Source organism: Corythoichthys intestinalis, chromosome 9, assembly GCF_030265065.1.
Source record: "Corythoichthys intestinalis isolate RoL2023-P3 chromosome 9, ASM3026506v1, whole genome shotgun sequence".
Lineage (NCBI taxonomy): Eukaryota > Metazoa > Chordata > Actinopteri > Syngnathiformes > Syngnathidae > Corythoichthys > Corythoichthys intestinalis.
Window position 1 is genome coordinate 9,869,115 of NC_080403.1, and position 23,579 is coordinate 9,892,693.

At 39.4% G+C, this 23,579-nt stretch overlaps 2 protein-coding genes across 7 annotated transcripts in view; one reads left to right on the forward strand and one right to left on the reverse strand.

Moving 5' to 3' along the window:
- Positions 1-23,194, forward strand: part of bsnb (bassoon (presynaptic cytomatrix protein) b) — a 138,540-nt gene extending 115,346 nt beyond the window's left edge. For 3 of the 6 annotated variants that reach the window (XM_057847276.1, XM_057847280.1, XM_057847281.1), the window contains exons 8-13: positions 10,191-10,302; positions 10,394-10,540; positions 10,662-10,712; positions 10,957-11,097; positions 13,241-13,380; positions 20,355-23,194. In XM_057847276.1, the coding sequence (XP_057703259.1) occupies positions 10,191-10,302; positions 10,394-10,540; positions 10,662-10,702 (300 nt within the window). In that variant the 3' untranslated portion in view covers positions 10,703-10,712; positions 10,957-11,097; positions 13,241-13,380; positions 20,355-23,194. Of the gene's footprint in view, positions 1-10,190; positions 10,303-10,393; positions 10,541-10,661; positions 10,713-10,956; positions 11,098-13,240; positions 13,381-18,779; positions 18,832-20,354 lie in introns of all 6 variants that reach the window. The other 3 variants (XM_057847277.1, XM_057847279.1, XM_057847278.1) reach the window with 3 other exon arrangements.
- LOC130922455 (uncharacterized) lies at positions 196-4,171 on the reverse strand. Its single transcript, XM_057847283.1, has 2 exons — positions 514-4,171; positions 196-285 (listed from the first exon to the last, which is right to left on the reverse strand). Exon 1 carries the CDS (start codon positions 4,150-4,152, stop codon positions 862-864), a length of 3,291 nt encoding a protein of 1,096 aa, XP_057703266.1. The 5' UTR covers positions 4,153-4,171; the 3' UTR covers positions 196-285; positions 514-861.
- Positions 23,195-23,579: the final 385 nt, after the last annotated feature.

Genomic DNA, 23,579 nt, shown 5'->3' on the forward strand with positions numbered 1-23,579 from the left:
ACCAAAATTCAAATATGTGGTTCCTGTACATACAAGTGTCACAATCTAGTTTTTTTTTTTTTTTTTTTAATTGATACAAGCAAGCTACAGCTATGCTACTTCTTAAATTAAGATGGAAAATAATAGAACAATTAAGGAACTGAAAGGGTCTCTCTTCTGCCCTCAGCCGAGCGTATGGCTACTCGACTTTGGCAGCGAGCTAAACCGACAAAGAAACTTGGAGGCCCGAACTCCTTCCTCTCATTTATTTCTTTGTGTCAACGTGTGTGCGTGTGTGTGGTAAAACTGAAACATACATAAAACACCAATGTTATACACAAAATAAAAGGTTCTATACAATAACATGTTTATGTAAATAACAGAAAACTGGCTCCATTATGAGCAAATGAAATGAAGTGGCTACTTTAGCTTAGCACAAAAACGTGTGGGTTCGCGCCACATAAATAACAACAAAATAACAGAATAGACACACCAAAATTACATCTAACCCATTGTTAAAACGTACAAACTTACAGATTTTGTTTTGTCAAGGGTTCCCAACGATGTATGGTGCAGAGGAGGTGTGCAACGTCTTAACACCTCAAGGCCTCTTTTCCAACTGAAATAAAAAGTTCTTTCTGCCTGCTGCTTACAGCAAGTCGCCACTAGGGGAAGCCGAGCGCAAACAGCAATACCAAAGAAAAACTTAAGATTCTGAGTTAGAATAGCGACATCCTGTGGACGGATGAACAATGTACAATCTTAGAAAGAAATTAAACCCAAAAAGTAGTCAACATAAGACCAGAGGACATAACACTCCCCGCCTGACATCTGCAAGATGTCAGCCCTTAACTAATGAACGATACAAAACAACAACTCGTTTTACATGCTATCCTTAGACATCAAAAGCACAACTTCACGAATTGGGCGAATGTAAAACCTATTCTCGCCGTTTCGGCAAATCTTAACCTCAACTTTTCTGACATTACCGTCCTCACTTGGGAAAGATTTTGTGATCAGTCCGAGTGGCCAATTATTCCTATGTTCTAGAGACTCCCTCATTAAAACAACGTTGCCCATTTGAAGGTTTGGCTTTTTTGTTTTCCACTTGTGACGAACCTGCAGGCCTGCGATGTATTCTTTCTGCCAACGACTCCAGAAAACATTAGCTAAGTACTGCACGCGCTTCCATTGGGCTTTGAATAGGTCACCGGACTGAAACTGCCCTGGTGGAATCGGTGGTGTGCCAACCTTTTGCGTGAGTAGCATCGCAGGAGTAAGAATGACTGGGTTTTCGGGATCTGTAGAAACAGCCGTTAGTGGGCGTGCATTTACAATTGCGGTGACTTCAGCTAACAATGTCACGAGTACTTCATGTGTGAGCTTCCCATATGGATGTTCAAGGAGCATTGCATTGAGGATTTTTCGGGTGACGCCGATCATGCGTTCCCAGGAACCGGCCATATGGGATGCATGTGGAGGATTAAACTGCCATTTGCACGCACTGTCTTTCAAGAATGTGCCTATTTTGTCATTGTGACAGCCTAGTTTGTCTATTTGGAGCTCTTTGCAGGCACTCACAAAATTTGTCCCACAATCAGATCTCAAGAGTTTGGCACCACCTCGGATGGCAAAGAAACGACGCAGTGCATTAATGAACGACGATGTGTCCATTGACTCAATCACTTCAATATGAATTGCACGTGTACTCATGCAGGTGAATATGACTGCCCATCTTTTAGCATCTGCATTAGCACCACACGTTTTTCTCACTGTAACGGACCAGGGACCGAACACATCAAGGCCTACATTTGTGAAAGGAGGGTCCGTGGACAGCCTGTCCTCAGGAAGTTCAGCCATTATCTGTTCAGGTTGCCTGCCCCTTAATTTGCGGCATGTGATGCACTTGAAAATCACACTTCTTACTGCTCTTTTTCCTCCCACAATCCAAAAGCCCCCTGCTCTGACTGCTCCCTCCGTGAAATGCCTTCCCTGGTGACATAATTTTTCGTGAAAGTGTCTTATTATGAGCTGAGCAAGATGATGCTTTCCAGGGACGAGTATGGGATTGGTTTCTTCTGCAGACAACTGTGCTTTCTTTAGTCGGCCTCCAACTTTAAGGAGCCCTTGCGTGTCAACAAATGGATTCAGTTTGCTGAGTGGACTTGAGTTTTTTAGAGCTGTGCCTTTTTCAATGCATCCAATATCTTCTGCGAAGACCTCTCTTTGAACGGTGCGAATGATCGTGGTCTTGGCTAGTTGCAGTGACTTTTCAGTTAAATGTTTGTTGCAGTTGTGCCAGCCACGACAGGAAACCTCAGAGTTGTTCTTGAATGATTGAGCTATATGTTGGAGTTTGGCAATAGCCTTTTGCAGCACCTTCCAACTTGAAAACCTTTCAAATCTGGCACTATTAAACTGGCCTTTTGATAGGGTGGTAGTGCAAGTTGTTACCTCAGGACGCAACTCACAGTCAGTCTCTGGGTCTATGAGATCGAAGGTTTGACTTCGAACTTGACTTTGGTCCAACCTGGAGAGGAAAGCTGGGCCTCTGAGCCAGGTGGAGCTGGAGAGCTGCTCAGCGGGCAACGCTCGTGTGGCATGGTCTGCCGGATTTAAGTGTGTGGGCACGTAATGCCACTGGTGAGTTTGTGCAAAGCGCCTGATGCGTTCGACTCTGTTGTGCACATAAACGTGAAAGCGTCTCTTGGTGTTTGAGATGTACCCAAGCACTACCTTTGAGTCTGTGTAAAGATTCACCTGATCGACTGTGACATCCAGCTCCTCTAGAACCAACTCTGCTACTTCCACGGCCAGGACTGCTGCACAGAGTTCAAGTCGGGGTATGGTGATGTCTGGTTTAGGAGCTAAACGTGCTTTGCCGAGGAGGAATCCCACTTCGCTGTGTCCGTCCTCATTTGTGAGTTTGAGGTAGGCTACCGCACCTACGGCTTTTGTGGAAGCATCACAAAAAACGTCAATCTCTATTCTTTGGGCTGCAGACAGCGGTATTGAAGTGTACATTCTGGGAATTTCAAGATGTTGTAGGTGTCCGAGGGAACTTTTCCACTTTTGCCACTGTTCTAATTTGTCTTTTGGCAGTTCAGTGTCCCACTCTGAAACATTTGTGGAAATGTCTCTGAGTATGGTTCTACCCCCTACGATTACTGGAATAGCAAAACCAAGTGGGTCGAACACACTGTTGATAACTGACAGAACTCCCCTTTTTGTGAACGGCCTTTCATTTACTCTTACTTGGAACTTGAATTGGTCAGTCAACAGCTCCCATCCTAAGCCCAAACTGCGCTGCATTGGTGGGGTAGTCTGCCCAATGTCAAGACCTTGCATGCCTACAGCACGATCTTCGGTTGGAAAGGCTCCTGTTATGAGAGGACAATTGGATGAGATTTTGTGCAGGCGTATGTTACACTGAGCCAGCATCTTCTGTGCCCTACTAAGAACATCAATGGCCTGCTCTATGGAAGAGAATGACTTTAGCCCATCATCTACATAGAAGTGCCGTTCAATGAATTCTTTTGCGTCACTGCCAAATTCCATTTCTCCTTCTATGGCTGTTCTTTTCAGTCCAAAGATGGCGACTGATGGGGAAGGACAATTACCAAACACATGGACAGTCATCCTAAATTCTTGCACTTTTCCATCAAGGTCATGATTTTGGAACCACAAGAAACGAAGGTAGTTACGGTGGTCTTCTCGTACTACAAAGTTGTGAAACATATGCTCCACATCTGCCATAACGGCGTATGGGTCGGACCTAAACCGCATCAGAACTCCTACGAGAGTGTTGTTAAGATCTGGTCCCTTGAGGAGCACGTCATTGAGAGAAACATTGTCAAGTTGAGCACTCGAATCAAAGACTACCCTAATTTTTTCTGGCTTTTGCGGGTGGTAAACGCCAAAACTAGGGAGATACCAGCACTCTTGATCTGGCGCCAGTGCGGGCGCTGGTTCGGCATGGCCCTTGCTGAATATTTTCTCCATAAACTCAGCGTAATGCGCTCTCATTTCAGGTTTTCTTCTCAGCGTTTTGCGGAGCGACATTAAACGATTGTAGGCCTGCTCCCGATTGTCAGGTAGGCGCCGCCTAGGTGAGCGGAATGGAAGTGGAGCTACCCAGTTATTCGCCTCATCTTTAGCAAAGTTGTTGTGCATAATGTCTAGGAACAACGCATCTTCTGCCGAAAGTGCAACTTTGTCGTCATTTGTTGTTTGTTGGAAAATATGTTGTCCTAGTTCCGCTTGTGTGTTTAGTGGATCGTTTTTGGTGTATTTCTCTTTGATAACGATTGTGTTTTCGCAAGGACTGAGGAACGTGGGACGTCCACTGTTTAGAACGTTCGTCTTAAATGAGTTCAATGTGGGTTTATGAGCTCCAGAGAGACAGACATCACCTATGACAACCCATCCTAAATCGAGACGCTGGGCATGAGGTGCATTGTTTGGCCCATTTACCTGACCACGAACTTTATGAGCCTGAATGATGTCCCTTCCCAGGAGCAGAAGAATGTCTGCCGATGGGTCGAGAGGAGGAATCTGTGAAGCGATTGATCGCAAATGAGGGTGAGCTGCTGCTACCTCAGGGCTGGGAATTTCGTCTCTATTATCTGGAATCTGATCACATTCTGTTATTGTAGGCAGCATCATGGAGACCTTACCATCTACATCTTCTACAACAAAGCCATCAGCTTTACGACCTTGTGTCTCTGATAAACCTGCACATGTTCTCATGGTGTATGGGAATATGGTACCTTGCACATTAAACATGTCAAAAAACGCAGATCTGGCTAAGGATGAATTGCTCTGATCATCCAACATGGCATATACCCTCTTTTTCTTTTCTGGAGAAGTTCGGCGATATACATTAACTAAACAGATCTTTGAGCATGATTTTCCTTTTACGCCTTGCCCACATACTTCTGTGCAACTGGCTGTGTTCACAGGATTTGGGCCCTCAGACTCCCCGCCGTGACTCTGGGTTGGGGGATTAAAGTCTTGAGGTGTCCATGGAGGTGGACCGACATGCATGGCAGACACATGAGCATCGCTATCACATTCTGAGCATTGGATAATAGCTTTACAGTCTCGAGCCCTGTGATTTGTGGACGCACAACATTTAAAACAAATGGCGTGCTCTTTGAGAATGTTCTTTCTTTCGTCTAGTGTTTTCATTCTAAACCCCCTGCATTTGACGAGTGAATGTGGTTTTTGGTGGATAGGACATTGTTTGTCTGGATCGAGTGCTGTCAATTTAGCCGGACTGATCTCTATTTTATTCACCGCCAATGGAACTCTGTATTTGTCTCGTCTTACTGATGTCTTATCAACCCTTGGATTTATTACGTTTGAACACTGTAACATAAAGCTAGGGTCTGTTCTCATTTCAGCGTAGTCATTTACGAACCGCACAAAATACGAAAAAGGTGGATAGACTGCACCGTTTTCCCTTTTGTATTTGGTACCTTGTGTAACCCATGACTCCTGGAGTCCATATGGGAGTTTTTCAACTATCGGGTTTATGCCCCTTGGTGTGTCGAGAAAGCTAAGACCCGGCAAATAACTTTCACTTTTGGCATACGATAGCTCTAGCAGAAGATCAGCAAGCTCCTGCAGTAAGTGAGTGTCTTTGTTGGAGATTCTTGGAAAAGTCTGCAACCGTTGGAAGAGTGAGGATTCAATTACCTCTGGAGAGCCATAAGTCTTGTCTAGCCGCTGCCACAGACGCTGGAGACCTGCCTGCGGATTACTCACGTGGACCGCCCTGATCCTCTGAGCGTGTTGAAGAGACTCCCCGCCGAGCCACTTGGTGAGAAGGTCGAGCTCTTCGCTGGGCTTGAGATTGAGGCCTTCCGTCGCGTTGCAGAACATGGACTTCCAGGACAGGTAGGACTCTGGCCGGTTGTCGAAAACCTTGAACCCCGATGTCAGCAGATCACGCCGTGCTAGATAGGCTGCTAAATTGGACAGTTCACTTTGTGGGGTTGCTGAAGGTGTAGGCTGGTGTGAGATGTCCGTTCTCGCACGATGAGATTGGAGATGCTCTTCGTCAGCGATGTCGATGTGACGCACATGTGGAAAAGCACCAGCTGATTTTGGGCTATTTTCTGGTTGTTGAGAGTCATTGTGCCTAACCAGGTGCTCAGTGTTTGGCGTTTGTGTGCCATCTGCTTGCACACGCTGGTCGTCAAAGTGAGCATGCACATACTCTTGTGCACGCCTGATGGAGGGGGGTGTCTTGGAAAATACCCCTTGCTCGCTGAGGTCGACTTTGGCGCGCTCCTCTTCTTCGAAAGTCGCCTCCCAAACTTTAGCTGCGGCGAGCGCTGCTTCTGCTTCACCTTCCGTCTTCAGAGCGTGTAGTGTTGCCTCGATGCGTGCCTTCTCGACCTCCATGTCGATTTGGCGTTTGGCGTACCGTGCTCTGGCGTAGGCAGCTTCGGCGTCTGCTCGTGCTTGTGCAGCAGCTTGACTCGTTCTGGACCGGCGTGAAGAATGAGAATGACTGGCCTCCGACCTGGTGACCACTTGGCTGATAGGTGGTGAAACTTCTTGCTGAGACATCTTGGGTGCTTGATGTGTTGAAAATCTTTTTACTCTTCTGCCCTCAGCCGAGCGTATGGCTACTCGACTTTGGCAGCGAGCTAAACCGACAAAGAAACTTGGAGGCCCGAACTCCTTCCTCTCATTTATTTCTTTGTGTCAACGTGTGTGCGTGTGTGTGGTAAAACTGAAACATACATAAAACACCAATGTTATACACAAAATAAAAGGTTCTATACAATAACATGTTTATGTAAATAACAGAAAACTGGCTCCATTATGAGCAAATGAAATGAAGTGGCTACTTTAGCTTAGCACAAAAACGTGTGGGTTCGCGCCACATAAATAACAACAAAATAACAGAATAGACACACCAAAATTACATCTAACCCATTGTTAAAACGTACAAACTTACAGATTTTGTTTTGTCAAGGGTTCCCAACGATGTATGGTGCAGAGGAGGTGTGCAACGTCTTAACACCTCAAGGCCTCTTTTCCAACTGAAATAAAAAGTTCTTTCTGCCTGCTGCTTACAGCAAGTCGCCACTAGGGGAAGCCGAGCGCAAACAGCAATACCAAAGAAAAACTTAAGATTCTGAGTTAGAATAGCGACATCCTGTGGACGGATGAACAATGTACAATCTTAGAAAGAAATTAAACCCAAAAAGTAGTCAACATAAGACCAGAGGACATAACAGTCTCGCATGTCGGAACATCCACAGTTGCTTTTGCACTTGTATAGGGCTGCTGCTCTCAAATATTTGTAGTAATCGAGTACATTGATTAATCGAGTAATCGGATAAAACATTTATACAATTATACATATACATGAGAAAACAAGACATTTCACCTAATATTGAACCATTTTTAGACCATTATGTCTGTATTTGAGATGTACACTGTTGAAAACAGCCAACAATTGCACTTCAGATGTGGTTAGAAAAAAAACAACATTCACTGCTTTCACTCAAAAAACTTAAGATCTCAAAAAAAAAAAAAAAAAATCTTATTTCTTTCCTAAAAATGTCATTACGCTTGATAACACACATCACTTAAAAGTTAGGTGTTTTTCTCAAGTGTTTCAATTTAATTTCCATTTGTGTCATTGTGTATTTTTAAGTTCTAGTTAAGTTTTAAGTTAGTCTAAATTGTGAATCCTGATGGGGTTTTAATATTTTTGCAGTGTTAAAAATAAATACAATGGTACCTCGACATACGATCGCATCGACACACGATCTTTTTCGACATCCGACGTAAAATTTGACACACCATTTGTTTCTACATCTGACGACGTGCTCGAAATACGACGACATGACAGCAACGCAAAAGAACCCACAGTGGATTTTCTTGTGTGAGAAATCAACACAGGTTTCAAAAAAAATTGGTACAGTAGGTAAAACAAGGAAAAAAGTGACGCTTACATTTGAAATGAAGATGCAAATTATAGAAAAATATGAGCGTGGGGTGCGCATCCGTGAACTGCGTCAACAATACAGCTCCATGGTCCTCTTCCGACCACCGTTCGCCAGTCTTTATAAGTTAAGGTAACAATTATTATTGTGGTAACATCGCCAAGGAAATTGCCAGCTCCCTCACGTTTTTATCATTTATTTAAGAACTTATCCAACACAAAACGCCCTTTGTCCGCCGCAGTTGACTGTGCGCTCAAGAAAACGAAAGTATTATATCAACCGCACTGACCTCTCTCACTTTACCCTTCAATGGCTACTGAGCTAAAACTTACGGTTAACTTTATTATGATTTTCTGTTACACCCTCATCACTCTACAGCGCAGTTTTTTTTTCAGATTAAATAAAGCCTGTATGAAAGATGCGTTAGCCACGCATTGACAGTAGCCATAATTAATAGAAATCTAGCACTGTGCAGGGCTAACATTACTTTACCTTGCTAAAGTAACGTTGTAGGGGTACCATTGTAATGCAGTTTGGTTGACATTTGCACCACAAAAACAAATATAACAATGGCGTGAATTTGTTATTACTTTTATGAATACAACGAAGTTGTGGAATCACTGAGACTGATACTGTATGTGAATGGTACTCTGAATAATTCATGTTTTATCCAATTCATTTTTGAGTGAACTGACCTCTAGACTCTCCTGTACACGCTTAGTCAAGACAAGAACAGTATCATGATAGCGAAACATTTTTTAAGCAGTATTATGTGGTATCATATGAGAGGACTGGAAGCTAAATTAATGTAAAATAAATTTGAAAAATATGTCCATATGTAATTGGGTACTGCTCTTATTTTAGATCACTTTCTTTTTGGCAGTGCATCAAATTTTTTTGTTCAAGAGTGTACCGAAATTTTTGGACTATAAGCCGCTACTTTTTTCTTGTATTTTTAATCCTGTGGTTTATAGTCCAGTGCGGTTTATTTGTTGATTTATTACTTTACCTTGCTAAAGTAACGTTAATCTTATTTATTAGCGGTACGTGAACTTAATTTTACCTTGTCCCGAGTATCGCTCCTCTGCTCTTGGAGTAAACGGGGTGCCTTCGGTGGAGCTGCAGCATTGAAGACGTGCTGCAGTGTTATGCAAGTGCTGTCTTCCAGTGAATACATGAAACAGTGTTCGCCTGGGTCTCCAGCTTGAAATGCTCCTACACCTTTGACATTTTCTGCTTTTTCTTGGTGCCTTTCTCTTCGCTTTTGTCGGCTTCTTCGTCGTTACCTCTATATTCATGCATTGTTTAAATCAAATATATACGCCTCTGTCATCTTCCTGTACACACGTGACGTCAGCGCGTTGTGCCGCATTAAAGTAGGCCGGGCAACCGTCATGTTTAGAGCTGGCAAAATTCAACGATTCCTCGAGGCGGGCAAAATTCCTCCATCAATTTTTAAAATCGAGTCACTTGAATTATTCGAGTAATTGTTTCAGCTCTACACTTGTAGTATTTTGAATGAGACAAATATTTAAACAAAACTTACTCATGCCTCTTGTAGGAAACACATCCAACTCACAAATACTATAGCATTTACAATAATTACACAAAATACAACCAGTTACTTTATTTACAATCTCTTTTATTATAATTTATCATGTTTTCATGCAATACTGTACTCATTTTTCTTTCAACATAAAAGATAATAGTGATAGTGTTTTGAAGATACACAAACAATATTAATGTCATTAGTATTCACTTCAGTTGGGAGAATGTTTTGTTCATATGCATTTTGTGTACTAATCAATTATTTACCAAAGTTCTGATTAACAAAAATAAACACATTTTATTTTTCCCATTACAAGGTTTCCTTGAACGCAATGTACTGTATGAATTTTTAATCTGCAAGAAATTCATTCCTCCGCAAGGTACAACAGCCATGAAACATTTAACTTGTTAGGCAATATACCTATGTAGTAAATATGCAGTAGTTTTTACAGTATTGATCAAATTTAATAATTTTGTAAAACAGTACTTACAATTAAAAGATTTGGGGGGGGGTGGCAAAAATCAAGTGTATTTGAAAAAATAGACTGAAATTAGTATTGTTCTATTCACTAACAATATTAAAAATAAAATCAAAGAATGACTAACTTCCGAGACACCATTACAAAATTAAATTCCAATCAGTTTTCTATGGTGATGTGAGTTGATCATTGTGTTACTGCCTACTAATTCCAGGTGAAGATGGATGCCACACCGTCAGCAACTTCCATAGGAATGAAGCCTACAATGGCCATCCCAACCATACCTCAGACTACAAAAACAACTCCACCCCCTCTAACCGGCATTGGTAAGACTGAGAACGTTGAACAGCACGCTGTCAACAGGCTTAAGCATACAGCATGCCGGTGTATATACTGTAAATATATATTTTCCTGCAGGCTCAAAAGCTGCCCCTGTTGGGATCGGCAGCAAAGCTGGTGGTATTGGCAGTGCTGCAGCTGGACAAGCACCTGCTGAAGGGGAAAACGTTTTGACCAAAATTCTGCAAGGAGGTGCAGCAGAGCAGGCGGGAAAATTAGGAGACGGTACAGTACTTTAAATAATATTCTAGTTATTCGTTTTTCTCTTTTTCGTCGAGGAAAATGCTTGACGATTGAGTTGCAGTGATTTGTTGATGGGTTTTTATGTTCTTACTCATTCTCACAGCTCTGTCTGGCCTTGGGAAGAAATTCACTTCATTCTTTTGAATTGGAGAGGGTGAGGAAAACCTACACAAGCCACTTTTGTATTTATTTCACATAAGAGATGATATATGGGCCTTTTTTCAGATGTGAGGGAACAGATGCCAAACTGCTTGTCTATTTAAATAATGGACTACTTTATAATTACCTAATTACAATTAAATAATGTAAGATGTTTAGTAATGGTAGCATGTATAGCAAATGAAGTAATCACTATCGTCCTTCGATTCTCATCAAAGAAAATGTGTCTTTCTCTTCAGGGTCTGCAGTCAATACAATACAAAATGAGAGGCTTTGTACCGGAAAAACCTATGAAACTACATTAATTACATTTTACCATCACAGAGGAGGTTAAGAGAGAGAGAGAGAGAAAGCAAGGGAGAGAGATCCTCTGCGCATCAGTAAGTGTCTTGTTTTAGCTCATCTGTGTCTCTTGAGATGAATGCACTGTCACCTGCCCTATCAAGCATTGACTCACTGTCAAGGACGATGAAAATACAGTGGTGCCTCGACATACGATCGCATCAACATATGATCCTTTCGACATCCAACGTAAAATTTTGACTCGTCATTTGTCTTGACATATAAACTGGCTCGACTAAATATCCTCCGACCTCCGTTCGCCAGTCTCTATAAGTTAAGGTGACTATAAAAACATTTTTTAAAAACTTCTGATTTATTAGTGTTATTATTGTAATATCAGCAAAGAAGCCGCCAGCTTCGTCAGGTTTTTAATAATTTATTTCAGAATTTGTGCAACAACAATAGCCGATGCCAACAACAACATGAAAAGAGAAAGTAAAAACTTCCCAGTCGAATGCACCTCTCTTTCTATCATCAGTCACACGGTGCGTTCAGGAACAGCATTCAAAAGACATCCGCCACATTCGAACTCGATTTGTTACATTGATTTATTAATATTATTATTTTGTTATTCTGATTTGCTATTTGTAATTGTACCAGCAGTATTTCTTCAGGATTTAGCGTAGGTTTTTGAGCTGTGGGAACGTATTAATCAATTATAATGTATTCTTATGGGAAAATCCCACTCGACATACGACCAACTTCGACTTACAAACCAGTTCCCTGAAATGGATTAAATTCGTATGTAGAGGTACCATTGTAATCCAGTTCGGTTGACATTTGCACCACAAAAACAAATAAAACAATGGCGTTAATTTGTTATTACTTTTATGAATACAACAAAGTTGTGGAATCACTGAGACTGTTATGTGAATGATACGCTGAATAATTCACGTTTTGTCCAATTCATTTTTGAGTGATCTGACCTCTAGACTCTCCTGTACTCTCTTAGTCAAGACAAGACCAGTATCATGATAACGAAACTTTTTTTAACCAGTATAATGTGGCATCACATGAGAGGAGTGGAAGGGGAATTAGAAAGAGTGTGATGGGTTCCTGATTTTGATCACTTCCATTTAAAAAAAAAAAAAAAATAAAAAAATAAAAAAAGCTAAATTAATGTAAAGTTAATTTAAAAAATATGTCTATATGTAATTGGGTACTGCTTTTATTCTAGATCTCTTTCGTTTTGGCAGTGCATCTAATATTTTTGGTTGAAGAGTGTACCGAAATTTTCGGACTATAAGCCACTACTTTTTTCCTGTATTTTGAATCCTGTGTCTTATAGTACAGTGCCACTTATTTGTTGATTTATTTGGATTAATAGGTAACACTTTTTTGTCAGCGACATCACAACACCGTCATAAGGGCGTCATAATCATGACATGACACTATCATGGCCATTACTGAATGCTTATGTCATTAAGTGTCATCCGGCAAATAGTGTCACTACTCATTTTTGTCCAGCTTGGATCTTTTACATCAATTCAAAGTAAGATAATTTGCTTGATAACAGTAACTGACATCTGTTATACGGATTTATAAATACTCATGAAAGTGTCATGTCAAAATTATGATTGTCTCATGACATTCTTATGGCACCACTGTCAAATAAAGTTTTACCAAATACCATAACTAGCACTTAATGAAACAACTGGAACAGTAACTGAATAAATAATTAGCACAGACAATGAAATTTGATTGTTATTTACATTTGTAGCACTGCAATGCATGCTAGAAGGCATGTTGGACAAAGACAGTATTGACAGCAGGTGGCAGCAGACGTTGACTGTCTCCCCCAAGGGAGCAGTGATGGCCAAATGAAGCTTTTTGAAGCGATGAAGCTTAACAGCCAATTGGTTGAAAGCTTCATGGTGGTTCATTTGGTCTTATGACAGTCGAATGATGCCACCGTCAAATAAAGTGTTACCGGTTAATACAGTGAGGGCAGCTGCGGCTTATAGTCCACTGTGGCTTAACTATGAACAAATGCCGTTTTCGTGCCAAATTTCTGTGGGTAGCAGCTTATAGTCAGGTGCGACTGATAGTGTGCAAATTACGGTAATTGAGCATAGTCAGCACTTGCATGGAGATGACTCAAAGTAAGTGATGACTTATGAAATGCTGAAGACCTTGGGACTGATCTTGGGTGCCTTTACTTTACCTCAAATTACTGAACAGGGTTAGAATCAAAGGAGAGAGCCTTGCCAGCACTGAATTCCCCAGACATGCATGTGATTGAAGTGGAGCTGAATGGGGAAGAAGACCTTAAAATGAAGGGAATGCCCTAACATGAAATTCTGTCAATCCCACCACATAAGGTAAGTGAAAGTCATTCAAGCGTGTGTGTGTGTGTGTGTGGATCCTAGACGGGCAGGTTAAGTTTGGTGACTACTCCTGCTTAGGGGGTCATTTTTAGTTTTGAGTTTTCGTGTGTAAGTAAATGGTAAATGGTGTTATACTTGTATAGGGCTATTCCACCTTTCAATGTTATTTGATAAAAAAAATACACCCTGTAAAATAATTCTCAGATTTATTACTAAATACAGGGTTGTTTTACAATTACATACATTAGATTGCATCCTCTTGTACTAATGCATTCTTGAAATCTGCTGTTAAGATTCCTCATTGACTGCTGCAAACATCTCAGCTTGGATACTGTAAATTTCATCCTGATTCACCATTTTTAATAAAATCGCGGTGTGTTTACTGGCTCAAGGTCACTGTCCCGCATTGCTGCCACTGCGAATATACACAATTAAAAATTATTATTATTATTTTTTTCTTGAGTCACCAAATTTGTTCGTGCATTAATAATGTTTAAAAATCACCGCTAAAAAGTGTAAAGACTGAGTACTATGCAATCCTGGGTAATTGTGGAGATATAGGGCTGTATTTTTGTAGAAAATGCAGCTGCACTTCAACGTAAAAACAATGCATCTATACGTGTGAGGTTGAGTTTTTGGGGCATTTTTATCAGATACTGGTTTTCTACTCAGCACTTTTTAAAATGATTCCGGTGCTTTAACTGCTAACTGTTCTACTTGTAAACCAACAACCAAACAAACACAAAAAAACGACAACAACTGAAAACTAAAAACGCTACCCTTTAATTGACAGTGCCAAATTGAATACAATTTAGAGTAAATATTTCACTATTATGAAAATTATTGAATGGAATTTAATATTGTCTTCAATCTCTTCAAGCGAGAAGAGCGCTTAATTTGTACAACTGAAACGACACAGACGTACCCTATCCATGCTATAAAATAATGAAATGTCACATATATGTAAATACAAAGTATTAATTTGAAAAGCAGGGCGCAACTTGCAATGTAATGCGATGTAAAATGTACCGTAATTTTCACACTATTAGGCGCACCTGCCAAACCCACACGAAAGCGACATTTATTCATAGATAAACCGCACTGGACTTTGACTTTTTATTTCTTTCAGTTACTCTTTCAGTTGTTTTATCAATTGCTAGCTCTGGTATTTGGTAACACTTTATTTGACAGTGGCCCCATAAAACTGTCATAAGGCCATCATAATTATGACATGACACTGCCGTGAGCATTAATGAATGCTTATGACAGATGTCATTTTCTGTTATACGGCGAATTATCTCACTTTTGAATAGATGTAAAAGATCCGAGTTAGACATAAATGGAGTTAGTAACACAAGTTGCCGGATGATACTTAATGACATCTGTCATAAGCATTCATTCATGCTCATGATAGTGTCATGTCACAATTATGACGGTCCTATGGCAGTGTTATGACGCAACTGTCAAATAAAGTGTTACCTATTAACTGAAATAAATCAACAAATAACCAAAGGTGGGTAGTCGTTACTCCGTTACATTTACTTGAGTAACTTTTTGGGGAAAATGTACTTCTAAGAGTAGTTTTACTAAGCCATACTTTTTTACTTTTACTTTACACAAGAGTTATTACATTTTTCCTTTCTATCCTACAAATTATATTTATTTATTTATGCTAGCGATGCCATTGCCAAGAGTAGCGCTATTAATTTCACCAATGAGACGTCGTAACAATACTCACATGACTCCATTACAGCAATCAGACGCAAGCTCTATGATCATGCAAGCTTGTTCAATCACGGTCTTTAAAGTACCATAACAAATGCCTTCAACATGAATCGAAATCACAAATTTTAAACTCTCCCAGTTTTTATTTGGCACCGATTGACCACAGAAAACCGGAAATATGATCCTTTTAATTTCATTATAGTAACTATGACGGAACTACAGTATTCAGTACTCTAAGTTGGAGCTATTTTCTCTACTAGAGGGCAGGGCACTCATGCTCTTTGGATGTATAATGCTTTTTTCCCCCTCTCTTTAATGATGTTTTTTTAATATTTCTTTGGCTTAATGTGGTTATGTAATGGGTTGTTGTACAGTATCATGATAACAACATTTCATATGAAATTTCATGTGAGTTTGTGCTGAGAGAAAAAAAATACCATTGTTTAAAAATAAAAAAAATCTATCAAAAATAAGCAGTTACTCAAATGTTACTCATTACTTGAGTATTCTGCTCACTGGATACTTTTTACTTGTACTTAGTACATTTTTTGGATGACTACTTTTACTCTTACTTGAGTAATATTATTTTGAAGCAACGCTACTCTTACTTTAGTAAAATTTTTGGCTACTCTGCAAATAACCCACACAGGACTATTAGCCGCAGGATTCAAAATGAAGGAAAAAAGTAGCGGTTTATAGTCCGAAAATTACCGTAGTTACTTGTGACTGCAATATTACTGCTACATAACTATAAATGTAAAAGAAATATGCATACCAAAAATATACTACATAAGACTCGTGTCACAAGATATAAACGCAGAATATAACACACAAGCGATGCATGTGAAGAGAATCATTTACATGAAATGCAGTACATTTTTATTGATTTAAAATAGACGTGTTGGCCAATCACATAAATACAAGATCAATATGGGACTGGCTAATTCATTGACTTTCTGTTGCTTGGATAAATGACACAGGCTTTCTCTTTTGACAGTGAAATTTATAGCGTGCTGCAGAGCTGACTTTGTACTTGCAGTCTCGCCACTATTTTTTTTGGGATCAAATTACTCCAAAGTGTTCTCTAAAGAACTATTTTATGACATAGGATTTCTCTTCCTAAATCACATTCATTTTATTTATGTAATTTATATTGTAGTTTGTTGTCCTATCTGATATTGCATCATTGTTTCGTCGTTGTTTCGTCCAGATCAGTGATAATAACTGACCATTGTCCCCCCCCGGCTATTCTTTATAAAGTATACGTAGTCTATCTGTAAAGTCTATGTACAGTAGTTTTGTTACTTACGGATTTTATGATTGAATTTTTGAAGGCAATACTGCTTTTCAACTTTCTGCTGCAAAACCCAGTGTACAGCATATGAGTGCTCAAGATGGTTTACCTTGTTACTCCACACACTTCCAATAATCTGGGCCAGGCAAACAGGGTTAAAATTAGCCCGAGAAAGCTAATTGTGGCCTGGATTTAATGTCACACACGCAAAGATGCACGAGAACAAGAACACACGCAGGCTCACACATTCATGACTCATGGTTAGCAGCCCTCATTACATGGTGCAATGAACTAATGGACTAATTCTGCTCACTAGTGCAAAGCCACTAAGGAGCAAATAAAGTGAATTGGAATTAATTTGATTTTAGATTCTGTCCAAGCACCTGTTGGGACCCTCCCAGAGTGACGGTGATTGGTTCCTTCATTTAGCTGACACCAATGCTGTCTATCAATTTGAGTCTGCGGCCAGTCTGAGGTTTCATTAGGAGAGTGTGAAGATGAACCCGAATCACTGCCTCTTTGAGCCAAAGCAGCTCGTCCTCCCGGCGGATTACTGCAGAAACTCTGGCTTACGATTGGCTGCAAGTCAAAGAGACGTGATTTAAACTCATTGATTAGTTTCATTCAGATTGATTTGGTCTATGTCAAATGATCTGAAAGCATGGCCAGGGTAATTGAGCCTTTAGAGGAGCCCTTTATTTTTGTTTGACTTGTTAGCCGAGGTGGGTAGAGTAGCCAAAAATGTTACTAAAGCACATAGATATCTATTTGAACTGTTGTTATTACACTGTACTATAATCTGTTACATAACCACATTTAGCCAAAGAAATACATTAAAATCATTGTATTCCAGTGAGAAAAAAACATCTACAGAAATGAAGCATAATTCCTCCAAATAGTGTGAGTGCCCTCTAGTGGAGAAAAAATATTTCCTATAATGAAATTAAAAGGATAATTTCTCCGGTTTTTCATGGTCAATTGGTGCCAAATAAAAACAAGGAGAGAGGTTAAACTCTTCGCTTTAATACTTAATTTTTTACACTGCTGTAAAGACGGCACGTGATTGAACAGGCCGGCGAGATCATACAATGGCGCGCTTGAGTCTGATTGGTATAATGGAATCATGTGATTATTGATGCAACGTCTCATTGGTGAAACTGGGAGAGCCACGGTTGTCATCTCTGGCAATATTTAAAAGTCTAAATCTAATATGTAGTCTAAAGAGGAAAAATGTAAGGACTAGTTTAGCCCAAAGTAAGAGTGTTGTTTCTTCACAAATCTACTCAAGTAAATGCAGGGGTGACAGTGGCCAGAACTCCCTTACATAACGGTCGCTATGGAGCCCTCTTTTTTTTTTTTTTTTGGGTGACAAACTTCTTTTATCACAGTTATAAATATAACACACAATAAAACCAACAGGTTTCACACACAGTGGTTAGCACGTCTACCTCACAGATCTGAGATCAAGGGTTCAATCCTGAATGAATGAAAGGGGTCACATGCATTAGGCTACTGCATTACGCTGAAACAAGGCATAAATGAAAAACTGATTTCCACTCAAAATTGTATTTTTTCACTGGTTTACAAAATTCCATCTAAAACTATCTAATTTTTATTTTCCCTCTTTACCTCATATCTAAATGCAAAACCTCAATTTTAACTATTCAAGAACATTGGATGTACATTAAAACTGAAGATAATAATAAGGATATGAGTCACATACATTACCATAAAAATAAGTACAAATGGGATACATTATGCACAGTGAATCTATTTTGAAGATAAAGCAAATATAGACTTTTTTTGTATTATAAGGAAATAAATAAGTAGACTTACATAAATGAACATAAATGAATAAAGTCACATTAGTGCAGATTAACATAAAATGAAATAAAATAAAATGAAAAAGAACAACGTAGAATAAATAAAAGAATAATAAATATCTGTGGAAACGGATTATGCTACATAAGCACTTCATTAGGCTTGTTGTTAACACTTTTGTATGTAAGCCTGACGTTAGTACAGTGATCCCTTGTTTTTCGCGTTTAATGGGGACCAGAACCTACCGCGATAAGTGAAAAACCGCAAAGTACTTTTTGTGTGTTCAATGTATTTATTCAGATTCATCCTTGGAAAGAGATACATATAAGACATGTTTTTTCTAGGGCTGTCAAACGATTAAAATTTTTAATCGCGTTAATCACAGCTTTAAAATTAATTAATTGTAGTTAATCGCAATTCAAACCATCTCTAAAATATGTCATATTTTTCTGTAAATTATTGTTGGAATGGAAAGATAAGACACAAGACGGACATAAACATTCAACATACTGGACATAAGTAAACTAATAGCTCGCCATTGTTGACTTCACAGAGCGGGACGTCACATGGGCTCCCTGCCGTTCTTCCACAGTGTCTTTAACTAGGTAAGGTAGTGAATGAAATACACAACAAGGTGTCAATGGCGAGTTTTAAATTAATTAGAGCTCTAGCCAAGGCAAAGTCTGAGTAAGTTTAATGTGTATTTTGCATCGCTATTTTGATTGGGAATGCCAGTTCTTTTTGCATTGGGCGCTTTTCTTTTTGTGAACATAATTTTGTTTGAGAGATAGGAATATTATTTTTGTCGTGCTTTCACAAAATGATACTGTAGCGACTTAACTGTTCCGCCTAAATGCATGATGGGAAGTTGGGCAACCATGACTGTCAGTGGTGGCTGCAAATGGTATACAGTATGTTCTGCGTTGTGTTGAATTAAGCGTGTTAAGAAAAAGATCGTCTCCTGTCATTCTTCCCCACGTCGTTCGCCACAATACTTATATTTATTGTGAAAGAGTTACCAAAGCTTAAGCCTATAAAAGGCGAGGTCCAATGAACACCTGTGTCCACTCGCATTTCTCTGCCTTTTTGCTCTCAATCTGCTAAAGCGGCGTCATTGTAAACTGTTTGAGGCAACGCATGAACGGGTCATTCCGTGCTTTAACTGTGTCAAATATTTTAACGTGATTAATTAAGATAATTAATTGCCGCCTGTTAACACGATACATTTGACAGCACTAGTTTTTTTCACTTTTTTCCCCTCAAAGTATAATAAAAAATTTAAAAAATTGTATATATATTCATTTCACAAATTCTTTTTAAGCACTTCAAATGCAATAATTATAAGAATTATTAAACATGTTACTGTCCCACCGAATTATTTTAAAACAAGAAAAAATGTAGAAGCCCAATCCATTTTTAAAAATTTAAAAAATGCTTGTCTTTATTAAATGCGTCATTGAGTGACTACACTCAAGCTGCTCACTTACACAAATTGAGTTGCCAGAGCAACTATTGAACAAGTTAAACGATGTTGACGCATGTGGCGCTTTGAAGTCTTGGCTTACCATTGCCTCTGGCAAGATCAAAGCTTAACTGTCTGTCAATCATCATTAACTTTAACAAGCAACTCCAGTGCACTGCCTGACCATCAAAGACCAGGGAGAGGGAGGGAGAGTGAGACTACACGATCGGCTCGGGACAGCTCATCTGTGTTTTTTTTTTAAATTAAATAAATTTATAAAATAAAATTAAATTGTAAAAAATCCACGATGAACTCAGGGCGCAGAGTTTGAAGCGCAAAGTAGGTAGTGTGGTAGGGGTTTTTTTCAAACATGGAGTTTTGATTGTTACCGTCATAGTTTCAGCATAAAAGTACCATATGCCGAAACGGTGTTACGGCCCCGAAACTCATGCCGGTACATAGTTCCGGCCCACCTTAACCCCTGAGTAAATGTAAATAGTATGGCTTATTAAAACTACTGTTAGAAGTACATTTTTCTCAAAAAGTTACTCAAATAAATATAACGGAGTAAATGTAATGTGTTACCAACCACTTCTGCTTGGTAGTGTGGTAAAGTCGATCATTTATGGCTGTACTAATCTTCATATATATCTGTCTTTATTCCAGTAGGACATTAATGATCATGAGGCGGAGGAGAGATGGTAAAAGAGAACGCGTGTTCAGCTTCTCCTCTTCCTCAGTAGAGAGCCCTCAGGGATCCATAAGAAAGTTCAGGGTCCGCTGATGGATTGGTCTGGCTGTGATCCAATTGAGGAAAGCCCCAGTGCTCCCTCTGCAGGATGTTCATCATTTCTGAGGATTGCAAATCTGGCAAGGATCTTTGATTCCACCTTGATGCTGTTTCTTCAAAACTGTCATAGGTTTTTCTGGTACCAAAGAACTGCTCACAGATGACTCCACTAACAAACCTGAGTGCTGGGTTTCTCTGATCTCTACATTCCAGAATGGGAACGTAACCCTGTCTTTGAATGTGTTCTTACTTCTCCTCAATTTCTTTTCAGTGTCTCGACTGAATGCATTGTGTATACGTGTACATGCACGCACAAGTATATAAGAAAAATAGAAAAAGGAATCCATGTCGTTTCTTTTCCGGAATTGTTCAGAAGCTACTAGTCATGAGCTTTATTTATCTATTTATTTTTGTTTGGGAAAGAAATTACTGCCAGTGTGCCCATAAGTGTGAGATTCACACAGATGAGAGGACCAAATGAAAGAGTGGCAGTGGCTTGATATCTTGCCATCAGAAAGCCATTGTTATTTTCTGTGTGGAACTTTCATATCTCATCTTATAGTTCCTTTTCAATTTGCCTCATGTTCATTGATTGGAAAAGCCTTATTCACAACTTATTGTTTGATTTAATTTTTACTTATATACCTCGTATGTTTTGAAATGTCCGTACCATGACACGTTTCTTTTTACACAGCTGTATACTACTGTATGTACATAATCTCTCAAGATGTCATGATGTAAATTTGTCATTTGTGTATTTATGGAATAACATTTTTACCTTGTTGTTTTCTTTGGTACAAGTTTATATTTAAAGCTTTTTATTTTGTTAATTGTCTGTTTTCTTGCATCAAATGATTTGCTTGTTGACTTAAAAAAAAAAAAAAAAGCAATAGCATGCAGATAACAGTATATAGCACAATGGTCTAAATGTTTGTGTACGTCAGCGATGGGGAATTGTCCAACGCTTATTGTTGTACAGATTGTCAAACGGTTTACAACCATCGTACCAGATGTCCGGATGTGCATGTGTGTTAGGCGCAGATGCATAAGTGCATGCAGAGTGGTAGGAACACATACAGACGCACATATTTGCCATCGGTCAGAGTTTCTTTCTGCTCTACGGTTAAGTCATCAACAATCTCGAAAAAGCTGGGCCCACTGCCTTTTTTCCCCACGTACGCACACACACACGAAGTGTAGATGAGCAATTCAAAAGTTCTATGCAAAGACTCATTTTGAACCTGGTCGTGACGCCACCAACGGGAAATCGACGACAGAATTATCAAGTAAAGCAGATAGAGATACTTGTGTTTTTACTGAGCAGCCTATTGAACGAGAGTTATTTTGGTTTTTTTTTTTCGTTGCATGTTTCTTGAGCTGTCACCCCTTTCACAGGGACTTGTTGCCAAAGGGTAAACTGTGTCTAATGTCTGTTTTTGAATGTCTGCCATCATGTCGCTTCGTAGCATGGATTTGCTTGGCTTCTTCCTTGGCTGTTTGTTAGTTCTTCGAGCGTTTTGCCTGAACTAGGCTTGCAGTGACCGTCTGTGCTGCTATGAACCTGTGACACAACACACGGTCAGCACTCGTCATTTATTTCTGTCAGTATAATTGTGTACATATTTGGGAGTTACTATAATCTTGCGGGGGTGAACGGAATGCTTCTTTTCAATATAATACACCTTTGATTACATCGCTCAGCAGCCAAGCCTTCAGGGAGATAAAGGTGCATGATCAAATGCTTGGTTTTGCCTGAATGACTACAGCGTGGCATGATTTCACCGAGGTTTGCAAACAGACCGGTGAGCAGAGAATGGATGAGCAAAAGTTCAGCCACTCATTCACAAATCAGGGCATGTCTTTTTGTTTGGAAAGCACAAGCCTGGCTGGCAGACAAGCAGACACATGGAAGTTATGTCACAGTGCCTCCGAGATCGACATCTAAACATGAGATGATGATCTGCTTGATGTGAGGCACGTAAGACTCAACAGCTTTTAGTGCAGCCATCCTCGTTCTAATTGTAAATACACGTTCATTTGACTGTACAGCTTTTGTTTTGAGTACGGCTGTCATGTGCATCCCCATGCCGTCTTTGCTGCCAACTTTTTGTGTATAAAAGAACATTTATTAACAGTAACAAGGAAGATGATTATGATAATTGCTTATGCATAGTCTTTGTATGTGGCTAACTTGTACTGACTGTTTACAGCAGTGGAACAAAAATTCCTGTTGAGAAACATACAGTCTATGTAGAGATTCTATCCTTACTGTGTTTTAGAACCTCTGTGGCAACAAGTTGCCTTTAATGTCCCACAATTGGGAGGTTTGAGTGGTTACGATCTAGAATGTGATCTGGTTTTCAGAAGAACCTGGGCAAAAAGAAAAAAACGAAGCAAAACATCTGGAAAATGTCATTCACTGTTGTAAGTGCAATGGGAGAAAACGTCAGTCGTGTATCCATTGTGAAACCTTGTTCTCTATTCAGTGTATTCCCGTAAACTGATAAATTGGTTAGTAAATTTTGGTGCATCATGTCCAGTAATGTGATTCAATGAAAATATTGACCCTTTCCAAACAGAGAAAAAGAATAAAAATTAAAGGAACATAATGTCGTCTTGTACATAGGACTCCGTTTCTCCGTGTCACCTTTTTCCCTGAGCAAAGTTTTCTGGGTCTCAGGAAACGTGACTCTGCTATTCCCATGCCATTGACAAAGATTACTTAAAAAAAAAAAAAAAAAGAAACTCAAAAGCTTTTGCTGTTAAAATGATTTTTTTTTTTTTAATCATTAAGAGCACAGTAACAATTAGTGCCATATTACAATTACAACACTGAAACTTAGGAAACAAATCAACAATCTTCCTACTGTTCATACCATTGACGGCAATACACACGAGGGCGTAGGTTTGCATAGGGACGGTAAGGATGTAACACTACCAACTTTTCAGGATGCTCAAATTGTCCTCACCAACTTTTAAGTAACCTTATCTGCATTATATAATGACTTCAGCTATATTGGTAATTTAAGATTGTCTCCAAGGATAAAAATTCACCCTATCATTATTAAGTGAATTATTTTCATTATGTTCAGACTTAAGTT

Coding starts and splice junctions, on each gene's coding strand:
- LOC130922455 (XM_057847283.1), bottom strand. CDS start 4,152: ATGCACAACAACTTTGCTAAAGATGAGGCGAATAACTGGGTAGCTCCA.